Source organism: Colletotrichum tamarilloi, assembly GCF_030869305.1.
Source record: "Colletotrichum tamarilloi strain Tom-12 chromosome Unknown Scaffold_31.1, whole genome shotgun sequence".
NCBI classification, from domain to species: Eukaryota; Fungi; Ascomycota; class Sordariomycetes; order Glomerellales; family Glomerellaceae; genus Colletotrichum; species Colletotrichum tamarilloi.
Window position 1 is genome coordinate 168,454 of NW_026849414.1, and position 14,512 is coordinate 182,965.

The 14,512-nt window shown below is 57.5% G+C and overlaps 1 protein-coding gene across 1 annotated transcript in view; it reads right to left on the reverse strand.

The window, feature by feature from the left end:
• Positions 1-835: 835 nt before the first annotated feature.
• CTAM01_08682 (UbiD family decarboxylase) overlaps positions 836-14,512 on the reverse strand; it is a gene marked incomplete at both ends in the record, with an annotated part of 28,786 nt that continues 15,109 nt past the window's right edge. The window contains one exon of the mRNA XM_060524702.1: positions 836-14,451. Coding sequence (XP_060380649.1) covers positions 836-14,451 — 13,616 coding nt within the window. The remainder of the gene's footprint in view (positions 14,452-14,512) is intronic.

Sequence of the window (14,512 nt, forward strand, 5' to 3'; positions counted from 1 at the left end):
CGGTGTTCGGGGGCGGACGAAGCAAAAGGTCCCCCCCCCCCCCCCGCCCTCATTAACTCATTAAACCTTGCATTGGCGCGAACCCCTGGCAGAAATGGGGGCTACGCTGCAAAAGAGTCCAAAGCAAGGAATTTTGGGGTGACATCGCCGGGGAACCAACCCGGATTTGCACCAGGGCCCGTCTCCCGCCCCGACCAGGTTGCCGGCTGCTTCGGATTCTAAGATTTCAAGGGATTCTGCTTGTTTTGTTTTTTATCTATTTCGCTCTGGTTCAGATCTATCCGTATTTCTTGTTGTTCGTGGAGAAAATACCATCTGACAGAAAAAGTTGCGCCGTGAGCCCAAAACAAAGGAAGCCCTGGAAGTGAGATCGATCAAACGTTGCACCAACAGCCACAAACAGCTAGGCTCAGCAGTAACCCATAAGAGATTAGTTCTCACCTCACAGCCATAGTCTATGGAATAGCATTCGATGGCGCCTTGAAGCTCTGTAGATCGCATCCGGGATACGGCTTTTTCGAGTGGTTGTCAGGTTTTCTCATCTCAATTTGCAGTTTTGTCACAATGATTTAGGTGAGCTCTGGTTTGGTGAACAAAGGAAGGCATTATTGAGATTACGTATTACATGATTATCAGTCTTGTGTTCGCTTAAGAAACGTCCTGCATCGCGACTTGCGCAGAAGAAACCAGCGAGTTTCTGAACAAAGAAAGGCTAGAGGTCAGATACCCATAGTAGACAATTTCATAGTGTGTTTTTTTTTGCCGCAACTCCATCAAACATAGGAAAAACCGACAGAAAGAGAGGAAAGAGTGCTGTAAAAGCATTTTTGGACTATTAGGCGGCCACGTTCACCGTGGCGACGCCAAAGAGGCGCAAGTTCAGGCAAGCCACAATGTTCGGGCCCGTCAAGGACAGGTTCAAACAATCCGAGGCGATGCCGTTGGACAAGAGGCCGAGCGAAGTTACGCAAGAGATGAGGTTCGGTGCGCTGACAGTCACTGCCACGCCACCGGTCGCGTCGACGCCCAGGTTGACACAGCTCTGCGGTAGTGACGTGATACACTGCGAAGCCAGCGAGTTCTGGATACATTGAGCGTACGATTGTGTCTGGGCTCCGAGGAGACTGCCCACCAGGCCGGTAACGCTGCCGAGAGTACAGCCCAAACCGGAAGCCAAGTTTGATACCGTGCTTCCCAAGGCGCTGACGACGAGGCCAGCCTGGCAGAGATTGAGGTTGGCATTGATTTCCGACGTTGAGAGTGTGACATCCAGTAGAGCACCGCAGGCTGCCGGAGCGCGGGCGCAAGCTGTGCCGGAAGGACACAATACTGTGCTTGCCAATCCGGCGACTGTTTGACCGACTGGTAGTCCGAGAGCTCGCTCGAAACAGTTGAGAACGGCCGCGCCTCCTTGGTTGGTGACGCTGGATATGATACAGTTGCCTGCTGTCGTGATGGAACCAAAGGCTCCAAGGTTGGCGAAGCATAGAGCGGCGTTGGTCTGGACATTGGCAAGAGTCTGGCTGGATGCCGCCAGGTTGGCGCAAATTGACGGAAGCCTGGTGAGACAGGTACCCGCCAGAGCAGTCTGAATACATCTGACGTGGTTGAATCCCAGGACGTTTCCTAACAGAGCAATTTGTTGCAAGTTGAGACAGTTGCTGACGGTTCCAATGTTGGCAGTCGCGCCCAAGGCTGCAGTACAAGCATCGAGTGTCGACTGAGAGTATGATTGCAAGATGACACCCGTGAGACTGGCGCAAGCAGAAGGCAAAGTGATTGCGGATCCGGTTGATGGTAGGCAAGTCGGGGCGGCGACGCCGGTGGGCGTCGGGACACAGCCGGATGGTGCGTATGAGCTGGTGACGACGCGACTTGCTGATGCGAGTGCCGTCTGCTGCAGTACTGTGTTTCCAACAGTTGTGGTCCGCGTGCCGGTGAAGGCACCAGTGACTCCCGTGAGGATCGTGGTGTACGATGTGCTTGAGGGGAGGGCGGTCTGCTGGACGACCGTGTTGCCAATGGTGGTGACCTGAGTGCCAGTAAAGGTGCCGATCACACCGGTGACCACCGTCGTGTAGGAGACTGGAGGAATGGCCGTCTGTTGAAGGACGGTGTTGCCAATGGTCGTGACTGCAGTTCCGGTAAAGGTGCCCGAGACTCCCGTGAGGATTGTGGTATACGGCACGGCAGTCTGAGCGAGGACCGTTCTCGTTGCTCCGGAGCCCGCGAGGGTAGTAAGAGAGGTTCCGGCAAACGTGCCCGGAACACCAGTGGGTACCGTGTTGTAGAAGACCTGTGGCAGAGCCGTCTGGGCGATGACTGTATTACCGATAGTAGACAAAGAGGTTCCGGTAAAGGTCCCAGTAATTCCCGTGACGACCGTGGTGTAGGGAATGGCCGTCTGGGCAACGACTGTCTGAGTAGCTCCAGAGCCCGAGAGAGTGACCAAAGACGTTCCGGCAAAGGTGCCCGGCACGCCTGACGGGATGGTCGTGTAGAAGATCTGAGGCAGGGCTGTCTGAGCGAGAACCGTGTTTCCGATCGTGGACAGGGAAGTTCCGGTAAAGGTGCCAGAAACTCCAGTGAGGACCGTCGTGTACGGAATGGCGGTTTCTGCCACGACAGTCCGGGTGGCTCCGGTTCCGGAGAGAGTGACCAGCTGAGTACCGGCAAAGGTGCCTGCGACTCCCGAGGCGACCGTGGTATAGAAGATCTGTGGCAAGGCTGTTTGGGCAAGCACCGTGGCCACGCTTCCGACGGCGGGAAGCGTTGATAGCTGCGTTCCCGTGAAGGTGCCGGTGACTCCCGTGGGTACGGTAACGTACGAAACCACAGGCAAGGCCGTTTGAGCGAGAACGGTCGCGACGCTTCCGACGGCGGGCAAAGTAGACAACTGCGTTCCAGTAAAGGTACCAGTGACGCCAGTAGGAACAGTAACGTAGGAAACGACGGGCAAGGCTGTTTGAGCCAACACTGTAGCCACACTGCCGACAGCGGGGAGGGTCGAGAACTGGGTTCCGGTGAAGGTGCCAGTGACGCCTGTAGGCACCGTGACATACGATACCACAGGCAAGGCTGTCTGAGCAAGAACAGTGGCAACGCTGCCAACAGCCGGGAGGGTTGAGAACAGCGTGCCAGTAAAGGTGCCTGTGACTCCTGTTGGAACAGTCACGTACGAGACAACTGGAAGAGCTGTCTGGGCCAGTACCGTGGCCACGCTTCCGACGGCCGGCAACGTCGACAAACGGGTGCCTGTGAACGTGCCAGTAACGCCAGTCGGGACGGTTGTATACGAGATAACTGGGAGAGCGGTCTGTGCCAATACGGTGGCCACACTGCCAACGGCGGGCAAGGTTGAGAATTGCGTGCCCGTAAAACTGCCAGTAACTCCCGTCGGGACGGTGATGTAGGAGATGACTGGGAGAGCGGTCTGCGCCAAGACGGTTCCGATAGTTCCAGAGACTGGCAAAGTTGACAGTTGGGTACCCGTGAAGGTTCCAGTAACGCCAGTAGGGATCGTGAGATACGAGATGGAGGGGAGGGCGGTCTGGGCAAGGACAGTTCCGATCGTGCCGGTAACAGGCAAGGTCGAAAGCTGCGTGCCGGCGAATGTTCCAGTAACACCAGTCGGGATAGTGATGTACGAGATGGATGGCAGAGCAGTCTGGGCGAGAACGGTTCCAACGGTACCAGAGACTGGCAAGGTAGAAAGTTGAGTGCCCGCAAAGGTTCCGGTAACGCCAGTTGAGATGGTGATGTATGAGACCGAAGGTAGAGCAGTCTGTGCCAACACTGTTCCAATGGTGCCAGTGACGGGCAAAGTCGATAGCTGAGTGCCAGCAAAGGTTCCGGTCACGCCAGTTGGGATCGTGATGTACGAAATCACAGGCAATGCGGTCTCCAGAAGTACCGTCGCAATGGATCCCGTGATCGGTAACGTGGTTGTCTGAGTGCCGGTGAATGTTCCTGTAACTCCAGTAGGAATCCTGATGTACGAGATGACCGGGAGGGCCGTCTGCGCGAGCACAGTACCAACGGTGCCAGTGACTGGAAGGGTGCTGAGACGGGTTCCTGTAAAGGTTCCGGTCGCTCCAGTGGGAATCGTCACGTAAGAAATGACTGGGAGAGCAGTCTCCAGGTAGACGGTGCCAACAGTCTGGCCTGGACCAGTGGTAGGCAAAGTGACTGTAGAGGTGCCTGTGAATGTGCCAGTAACCCCAGTGGGGATGGTGATGTACGAAATGGCTGGGATAGCGGTCTCGAGAACGACTGTGCCGATGCTCTGGCCGGCTCCCGTCGTGGGAAGCGTGACAGTCTGAGTACCGGTAAAGCTGCCGACCACTCCGCTCGTGACAGTGATGTACGAGATGGCCGGAATGGCAGTCTGAAGGACAACAGTAGCGATGCTCTGTCCGGCTCCGGTGGTAGGGAGAGTGACGGTTTGAGTGCCTGTGAAGCTGCCCACGATGCCACTGGTGACGGTGACGTAGGAAATGGGCCGGATGGCCGTCTCCAACAACACGGTGCCGACGCTTCCGGTAGCCGGGAGGGTGGTTACCGAGGTGCCGGTGAAAGTACCAATGACACCAGTGATGATAGTCGTGTAAGAGACAATGACGGAGCTGGGAATAGCGGTCTGAAGAACGACGGTTCCAAGGCCTCCTCCAACAGCCGGCAAGGTGGTTGTCTGAGTGCCGGTAAAGCTGCCAGTAATTCCACTGGTGACGGTGAGGTATCCAGTGGGCAGGGCGGTCTGAAGCAGGACGGTTCCGAGACCGCTGACGGCCGGAATCGTCGACGTCTGGGTGCCAAGGAAGTTGCCCGCGACTCCGGTGAGGAGAGTCGTGTACGAGATCGGGATCGCGGTCTGAAGCAGTACCGTACCGATGGTTCCAGTAGCTGGTAGGGTGGTCGCTGAAGTTCCAAGGAAGGTTCCGAAGACGCCAGTGACGATGGTTGTGTAAGACGTGGCTGGTGGTACGGCCGTCTGCAGAATAACAGTGCCAAGAGTTCCCGTGACTGGAAGAGTCGTAGTCTGGGTGCCTGTAAAGGTGCCAACGATGCCGGACAGGATGGTGGTGTATCCAGTGGACAAGGCAGGAATTGCAGTCTGTTGAAGAACGGTTCCGATCGTGCCTGTGACGGGGAGAGTATAGAGCTGGGTGCCGAGGAACGTGGCTCCCAGAACTCCAGTAGGAATGGTGATGTATGAGGTGACGGGGTTGGGAATGGCAGTCTGTTGCAGAACCGTACCAATAGTGCCCGTGACAGGCAGGGTCGACAGTTGGGTTCCGAGGAATGTTGCTCCCAGAACTCCCGTGGGAATCGTAACATAAGATGTGACGGGATTGGGAATGGCCGTCTGTTGAAGGACGGTGCCAACGGTTCCAGTGACTGGAAGAGTAGAGAGCTGAGTTCCAAGGAACGTGGCTCCCAGAACTCCAGTTGGGATTGTGATATAGGAAGTCACGAGAGGAATGGCGGTTTGTTGAAGAACAGTTCCAATCGTGCCAGTAACAGGAAGCGTAGAAAGTTGCGTTCCAAGGAACGTGGCTCCCAGGATTCCGGTCGGTACCGTGATGTACGAAGTGGCAGCGGGCAGAGCCGTCTGTTGCAACACAGTTCCAATCGTGCCGGTAACGGGCAAAGTCGAAAGCTGGATACCCGTGAAGGTAGCTCCCGCAATGCCAGTAGGAATCGTGATGTATGAAGTTGCTGCCGGAAGGGCTGTTTGCTGGAGCACGGTGCCGATGGTTCCAGTAACCGGCAGTGTCGTGAGCTGAATGCCGGTGAAGGTGCCACCGATGACTCCAGTTGGGATCGTGATGTATGAGGTGGCAGCCGGAAGAGCAGTCTGTTGAAGGACCGTACCGATGGTGCCGGTGACGGGCAAAGTGGAAAGCTGGATGCCAGTGAATGTAGCCCCAATAACTCCGGTGGGAATCGTGATGTATGAAGTAGCCGCCGGCAGAGCTGTTTGTTGAAGTACAGTTCCGATAGTTCCCGTGACTGGAAGAGTAGACAGCTGGATGCCGGTGAATGTGGCGCCAGCGACTCCCGTGGGAATCGTAATGTACGAGGTGGCAGCTGGAATGGCCGTCTCCAACAAAACGGTTCCAATGCTTCCCGTAACTGGAAGAGTTGTGGCGCGGGTGCCGACAAATGTCTCGCCAGCGATGCCAGTGAGAATAGTCGTGTAGGAAGTTGTCGGGACGTCCGGAATAGCCGTCTCCAAAAGGACAGTTCCAAGGGTACCGATGACAGGCAGAGTGGTCGCCCTTGTACCAGGGAAGCTGGTTCCGGTGACGCCAGTGAGGATCGTGGTGTACGAAGTCGTGCCGGGGCTCGGGATTGCTGTCTGGAGGACGACAGTGACGAGTCCGGGGGCTGTGGCGGCGGCAGGCAAAGTAGTTGTCTGGGTTCCTGCAAACGTACCAAAGATGCCAGTGACAATGGTGACGTAGGAAGTATTGATCACGATGACCGAAGAGCTTGAAGACGTGCTGCTGACCGATGGGAGAGCAGTCTGGATGAGAACGGTCGCCACGTTCCCCGTGCCAACGATGGGAAGAGTGGTTGTCTGGGATCCAGCAAAGTTGCCCGGGATGCCTGTGAGAAGCGTGGTGTAGGAGATGGCGGGCAGTGCAGTCTGTAGGACGACAGTTGCCAAGCCGTTGGAACCGACAACAGGCAAAGTGCTGGTCTGGGTTCCGATGAACGTTCCAGGGATACCCGTGAGGACGGTAGTGTACGAGACGCTCGGAAGTGCAGTCTGGAGGAGAACAGTGGCCACATTTCCGGTGCCGACGACGGGTAGGGTAGTCGTCTGGGTGCCAAAGAAGCTTCCAGCGATGCCGGTGACCAAAGTCGTGTATGACAGACTTGTGGTGGGAATCGGGGTCTGCAGAACAACAGTTCCGAGGCCGTCGATTCCAGTGCCAGGCAGAGTGGTAGTCTGGGTTCCGGTAAAGGTGCCAACGATTCCACTGAAGATCGTAGTGTACGAGGTAGCGGCAGGGAGAGCAGTCTGGAGAACAACTGTTCCAAGGCCGTTGGCGCCGGTGCCAGGGAGGGTGGAAGTCTGCGTGCCGATGAAAGTGCCTGGGACGCCCGTGATGACTGTGGTATAGGAGGCCGCAGTTGTTGAGGGGACGGCCGTTTGCAAGACAACAGTTCCAAGACCGTTGGTGCCGACCCCAGGAAGGGTAGTTGTCTGGGTTCCAGTGAAAGTGCCAAAGACACCACTGAAGATGGTCGTGTATGAAGTGATGACGGGAAGGGCAGTCTGGAGGACCACGGTAGCCAGGCCGTCCGGACCAACACCGGGGAGGGTAGTGGTCTGGGTGCCGGTGAAGCTGCCGGGAACGCCGGAGACGATGGTCGTGTACGATTGCACAGCCGATGTGGGAATGGCGGTCTGCAAGACGACGGTAGCCGTGATACCGATGCCGATACCGACTCCGATGGACGGAATGGGCAGGGTGCTTGTCTGAGTGCCAGTGAAGGTTCCCAAGATACCAGTGACAATGGTGATGTACGTGATGCTGACGCTGCTTGTAGGCGACGAGGTGGCAGAAGGAAGAGCGGTCTGCAAGAGAACCGTTCCGACGCTGCCAGAGATAATTGGCAGCGTGGTCGCCTGCGTACCGATGAAAGTTCCGGGAATTCCAGTCAACAATGTGACGTAGGAGAGAACTGGGCTCGGAGTTGCGAGAGCGGTCTCCAAGAGAACGGTGCCAACAGTTCCGGTGACAATGGGGAGCGTAGTCGTCTGGGTACCTGTGAAGATGCCAGGGACTCCAGTCAGGATTGTGGTGTAGGTGACACCAGCGCCGCTCGAAGTCGGCGTGGGAACGGCGGTCTGGAGAATAACGGTGCCAACTCCGTTGGTTCCCGCGGGAAGTGTCGAGGCCAAGGTGCCGGCAAAAGTACCCGGGATGCCCGTGACGATGGTGACATATGAAGCAGCTTGGACTGTGGGAATAGCGGTCTGAATGATGACCGTGGCAAGACCATCAGAACCAGCCGGGAGCGTGGTAGTCTGCGCGCCCAAGAAAGTTCCTGGTACCCCGGAGAGCAAGGTGGTGTATGAGACGGGGCTTGCTGTTGGCAGAGCAGTCTGAACAATGACAGTTGCCAGTCCATCGAGACCGGCAGGCAGCGTTGTCGTTTGTGAGCCCAAGAAAGTGCCCGGGATGCCAGTGAGCAATGTTGTGTACGAAGTTGGGCTTCCCGTTGGCAGAGCTGACTGAATGACAACGGTGGCGAGGCCATCAGGGCCAGCAGGAAGTGTTGATGTCTGTAGGCCCAAGAAAGTTCCTGGAAGACCTGTGAATACAGTTGTGTAGGACACTGGGCTGGCTGTTGGGAGGGCAGTCTGGATGACCACAGTCGCGATTCCGTTGGTACCGGCGGGCAAGGTGGAGGTCTGCGCACCAAGGAAAGTTCCTGGAACGCCCGTGAGCACCGTGGTATACGATAGAGGGCTTGATGTTGGCAGGGCTGTCTGGATAAGAACGGTTGCCAGACCACCAGGGCCAGCAGGAAGGGTAGTCGTCTGGGCGCCCAAGAAAGTGCCAGGAACGCCGCTGAAGACGGTGGTGTACGAGAGCGGGCTGGCTGTCGGGAGTGCGGTTTGAATGACCACAGTTGCAATGCCGTCGGTTCCGGCTGGCAGAGTTGTTGTCAAAGGCGCGGTGAAAGTGCCAGGAACACCAGAGAACAAGGTCGTGTACGACGTTGGGTTTCCAGTGGGCAGGGCGGTCTGAATGACCACCGTGGCGATGCCGTTAGATCCAACAGGCAAGGTGCTCGTCTGAGCGCCGATGAATGTACCCGGTACACCAGTGAGGACGGTCGTGTAGGACGTAGGGCTTGCAGTCGCAGTTGGAAGCGCCGTTTGAATGAGCACGGTCGCGATGCCGTCAAGCCCAGCGGGCAACGTGGTTGTGATGGGCGCGATGAATGTGCCGGGAATGCCAGAGAACAGAGTCGTGTAGGACGTCGGCACACCAGTAGGCAGCGCAGTTTGGATGATCACAGTAGCAACGCCGTCAGGTCCAACTGGAAGAGTGCTGGTCTGCGAGCCCAAGAAGGTTCCAGGGATGCCAGTAAGCAATGTCGTGTACGAGGCGCTTGCTGTTGGGATCGCGCTCTGGACAAGTACGGTAACGAGTCCATCGGGACCGGCAGGAAGCGTGGTTGTCTGAGCTCCGATGAAAGTGCCGGGAACGCCTGTGAAGCGAGTCGTGTAGGAAACACCCGAGGTAGGAAGAGCGCTTTGCACGACAACAGTAGCGAGACCGTCGGGGCCCGCGGGCAAGGTCGTGGTCTGAGGTCCGACGAACGTGCCGGGCACGCCAGAGAAGATGGTGGTGTACGAGACCGGGCTTGCGGTAGGCAGGGCAGTCTGGAGAAGAACGGTTGCGATGCCGTTGGTACCAACAGGCAAAGTCGTCGCCTGGGTTCCGAGGAATGTGCCCGGAATTCCCGTCAAGGCCGTAGTGAAAGAAACACCAGCAGACGGGACGGCGCTCTGGACGAGGACAGTTGCCAGTCCATCGGGTCCTGCTGGAAGAGTCGATGTCTGAAGACCAGCAAAGGTGCCAATGATGCCCGTGACGATGGTCGTGTACGAGACAGTGACGCTGGGGCTGGACGTGGCCAGAGGAAGGGCAGTCTGGATGAGAACGGTGGCAGATCCATCATTGCCGGCGGGAAGGGTAGTTGTCTGGGTGCCAATAAAGGTTCCAGGAACCCCCGTGATGAGAGTGATGTACGAGATACCGCCAGTGACCGTCGGTGTCGCAACGGAGCTGCTCGTCTCCGTGAGGGGAACGTAGACAATGACCGTGTTGGGCAGGGTAGGATCGCCGCTGATGCTGACCAGAATTGTGGTGGTGATTCTTGTCGTTCCGGTGTAAGGGGAGAAGATGGTGGTGAGGTCACGGCTGAGAATCGAGGTCGGAGCAGATGTAATGGATGGCAGCGAGGCGGACGTGCCAGTGATCTCCGGGATCTGCACAATGACGCTTCCGATGCCAGAGCCCACAGGGGGGATTGAGAAGGTCGTCGCAACAGAGCCGGTGATGGTGAGGGTCGTGTAAGACGCGAGGAGGGCAGTCGGAGTCTGGATGACCACGGTTCCAAGGCCGGTAGGGTCGGCGGCTGGGATGGTAAAGGTCGACGCACCTGGGCCACCAGAGGTGATGGTGGTGAATAAGGCTCCCGGGCTGACAGTGGGTGTCTGGATGACGACCGTTCCGAGGCCAGTGGGATCAACAGCTGGAATCGTGAAAGTGGAAGCGACTGGACCACCAGAAGTGAGAGTCGTGAAGAAGGCTCCGGGACTGACGGTGAGGGTCGGTGTCTGGACGACAACCGTGCCCACGCCACCAATGATGTTGGGCAGAATGGTGCTGGTCGTAGCAACCGGTCCTCCCGTGGTGATGGTGGTGAAGATGCCAGATAGAATTGACGTGGGCTCGGAGATGATGACCGAGACGATGCCATCCAGTCCGGTGACCGTAGCTGTGGCCGGGAGCGCTCCGGTGCCTGGAACCGTGGTGAAGATGGTCGAGGGAGTGACTCCTGGAGGCAAAGTAGTGCTCGGAAGCTCCACGATGATAGAGACGATTCCACCAAGGCCGCTGGCCGTAGTAGTGGTCGGGAGAGCACCAGTTCCCACAATGGTGGTGAAGACCGTAGTCGGAACCACGAGGCTCTGGCCCGAGGTTGTAGGCTCCAAGAAGATGACGGAAACGACTCCATCCGTTCCCGTGACGGTGGTCGTTGCTGGTAGAGCAGCAGTTCCGGGCAACGTGGTGAAGACCGTAGTCGGAACAGCTCCCGAGGGAAGAGTAGGAGTCTCAAGAATGACAGAGACGATTCCATCTGGGCCGGTGACGGTAGTAGTGGCAGGCAAGACTCCAGTGCCCGGCTGAGTGGTGAAGACCGTAGAGAGGATCTGTCCAAGAGCCGTTGGGGTCTGTACAATGACGGAAATCACGCCATCAGGCCCGGTGATCGTGGCAGTGGCCAAGAGTGAGCCAGTTCCAGGCGCGGTTGTGAAGACCGTGGAAGGAGTATTGGAGGGCAAGCCAGAGGAGACAGTCGGGGTCTGGATGATGACCAGACCAACTCCGGTGGGATCCGTTGGCAAAATAGTCGTCGTTGCCGGAACGAGACCAGAGTAGCCGCTGGTGACGGTCTGGAAGATGGCAGGAAGGTCGATGATGACTGTCGCTGGGAGGCCGGTGCCGGCGGGAGCAATGGTGGTGGTGCCGGCAGATGGTGCGCCAAAGCGAGTTGAAGTAACCTCGGCAAAGACGCCGGGGATATTGACAAGAACCGTGGTTGGATCTCCAGGCTGAGCGGGAGTTTCTGTCTGGATGAGAGTAACGGAGCCGCTGTAAGTATTGAAGACGGTTGTGATGCCACCAATCGTGGGTGATGCCGTGGCCGTGGCCGTGGCCACGCCAGGAACCTGGATCATGATCGTCTGGGCACCATCGGAGCCCATTGGCAGAGTTGAGGTGGCAGTAACACTTAGACCAGGGATCGTCGTCGTGACGAGCACCAAGCGACGGGGGAGACCAAGAAGAACAGTGACCACATCGCCAGCCCTTGACGGAACAAGAGTCGAGATCTGGGTGACGGAAGCCGTGATGAAAGAAGTAATGGTTGTGTACGTAGTGCCGTCCGAGATGGTGAGAGAAGGCGTGCTTGAAGGCACGGCGGTCGGGACTTGGATGAAGACGGTGCCTGGCAGACCAGAGGCAGCGGGAGCGAGCGTCTGGAAGAGAGTTGAGGCGCCAGAGTAGCCAGTCGTGACGGTGATGTACGAGATGATGGACTGAGTGACCGAGATGGCGGGCGTTGTCGTGGCTGTGGCCGTGGCAGTGGGAACCTGGACCACAACGGTCGCAAGTCCATCTGCGCCAGTGACAGAGCCGATGAGGGTCTGAAGAAGCGATCCATCATATCCACTCGTAACAGTCGTGTACGAAACACCGGGCAAAGTGGTCGTGGGCAGAGATGCCGTGCCAGTGGGGATGTTGACGACCACGGTGATGTAGCCGTCAATACCGGGAAGAGAGCCGATGAGAGTCTGGATGAATGAGCCTCCATAGCCGCTGGTGACTGTGGTGTATGAGACCGGAGCCGAGACAGTCGGGCTAGAGGTGATGTAGGCTGTTGGCACCTGGATCACGACCGTGGCGAGGCCATCAGCACCAGTAGCGGTACCGATGAGGGTCTGGAGAAGAGATCCAGCGTAGCCACTTGTGACGGTGGTGTAGGAAAGACCGGAAATCGTTGCAGTCGGGGAAGTGAGTCCCAAAGTTGGAGTCTGGATGATGACCGTCGCCAAGCCGTCTGCACCAGTCTGCGTTCCAATGAGAGTCTGGAGAAGCGAGCCGTCGTAGCCACTTGTCACGGTGGTGTACGAAAGGCCAGGAATAGTGGCAGTCGGCGAGGTAATGGCAATCGTGGGCGTCTGAATGACCACTGTGGCCAGTCCATCAGCTCCGGTCTGCGTTCCAATGAGGGTCTGGAGGAGAGATCCAGCGTAGCCGCTGGTAACCGTGGTATAGGAGAGACCCGGAATGGTGGCCGTGGGTGAAGTGATGGCGATGGTGGGAGTCTGGACGACAACAGTAATAAGACCATCGACACCAGTAACTGAGCCGGTCGATGTTGCAACGACAGATCCATCATATCCAATGCTGACTGTAACAAACACGCCAATGCTTCCCGTGATGGTTGGCAATGAGGCGGCAGTTCCGGTCGGCGATAGAACGACCACAGTGACAAGGCCATCTACTCCGGTGAGAACGCCCGTCTCGGTTGCGAGGACAGATCCAGGGTAGCCGCTGGTGATGGTCGTGTACACAGCTCCAAGGGCGCTGGTGGCACTTGGGACCTGGATGACGACTGTTCCGGGGTCTGCGGGGTTGGCCGGAGGAATGGTGGTTGTCAATGGGCCCAGGCCGGTGAAGCCACCACTGGTGACAGTCACGTACGAGATGGCATCTACGCTGACTGAGCTGGTGGGAACCTGGACGATGACGGTTCCGAGGTCGCCAGGAGCGCCAGGGGCCACGGTAGTGGTCTGGGGAATGAGGCCGGTGTAGGCACTGGTGACCGTGGTATAAGAGATGCTGTCCGTGTTGAGCACGTTGCTGGGAACCTGAATAATGACCGTGGCAAGTCCGGAGGGATCCGTCGCCGCAGGGGGGATGGTCGTGGTCAAGGTGACCGAGCCGTCATAGGTGCTGAAGAGGGTAGTGAAGAAGCCACCCGGCGAAGCGGTAAGACTGCCAGTGGGGAGGCTCGAAGTATCCAAGATGTCAGGAACTTGAATGACAACTGTTCCCAAGCCCGTGGGGTCCGCGGCGGGGATAGTAGTTGTCAAAGTGACTGAGCCAGGGTAGGTACTGAACACCGTGGTGAACAACGCTCCCAGAGCACTCGTGGCCGTTGGGATCACTCCAGTTTCGGGGATCTGAATAATGACTGTACCGAGACCCGCAGGGTCAGTGGCATCGGGAGGCAGAGTGGTGGCCAAAGTTACAGATCCAGGATAAGTGCTAAAGATGGTGGTGAAGGAAGCAGCCAAAGCACTCGTGGCAGTGGGAATGATTCCTGTATCCGGAATTTGAACAATGACCGTGCCGAGGCCAGCTGGATCTGTGGCAGCAGGAGGCAGAGTCGTGGTGAGCGTGATGGATCCCGGGTAGTTGCTGAAGATGGTGGTGAACGAGGCCGCTAGAGCACCGCCAGAGGAGCTGGAACCGGTGACCTGAGAGTCGGGCACCTGGATAATGACCGTTCCGGTTGCGAGGCCGGCTGGATCCGTGGCAGCAGGAGGAATGGTGGTTGTCAAAGTGACCGATCCTGGGTAGCTGCTCACGATAGTGGTGTAGAAGATGCCAGGCGAAGCCAAGAGATCCGAGGTGGTAAGAGGAACCTGCACAACAACAGTACCAATGCTGCCTCCAACCGCGGGATCGATCGTGGTGGTGATCGGAGCAGATCCCGAGAAGAAGCTGACGATCGTCGTGTATGTAATGCTGACGCTGATGGTCGGGCTCGACGTGGCCAGGACATTGGGCAACTGGACGATGACTGTGCCAATGTTGGCAGGGTCGCCGCTAGCCGGAGCAAGGGTCGTCGTGAGAGGAATGTCGCCAGTGTACGTGCTGAAGATTGTGGTGTAGCTGACGACATCGGAGTTGGCAGACGATGTTGGCAACGCAGTGAGGACCGAGCTGGGCTGAAGAATGACAACAGTGCCAGTCTCACCAGGCGCGCCGGGTGCAATGGTAGAGGTCTGGATAATGGACCCGTCGTACCCACTAAAGATTGTAGTGAAGGGCACATCAGATGTTGCAGTGGCCTCGGGCTCGAAGAAGATGATGGTGCCAACAGTGTCAGTTCCCGAGGGAGCTTGCGTGGAGAAGGATGGCAACAATCCAGTGTACGTGCTGGTGACCGTGGTGTAAGAAGA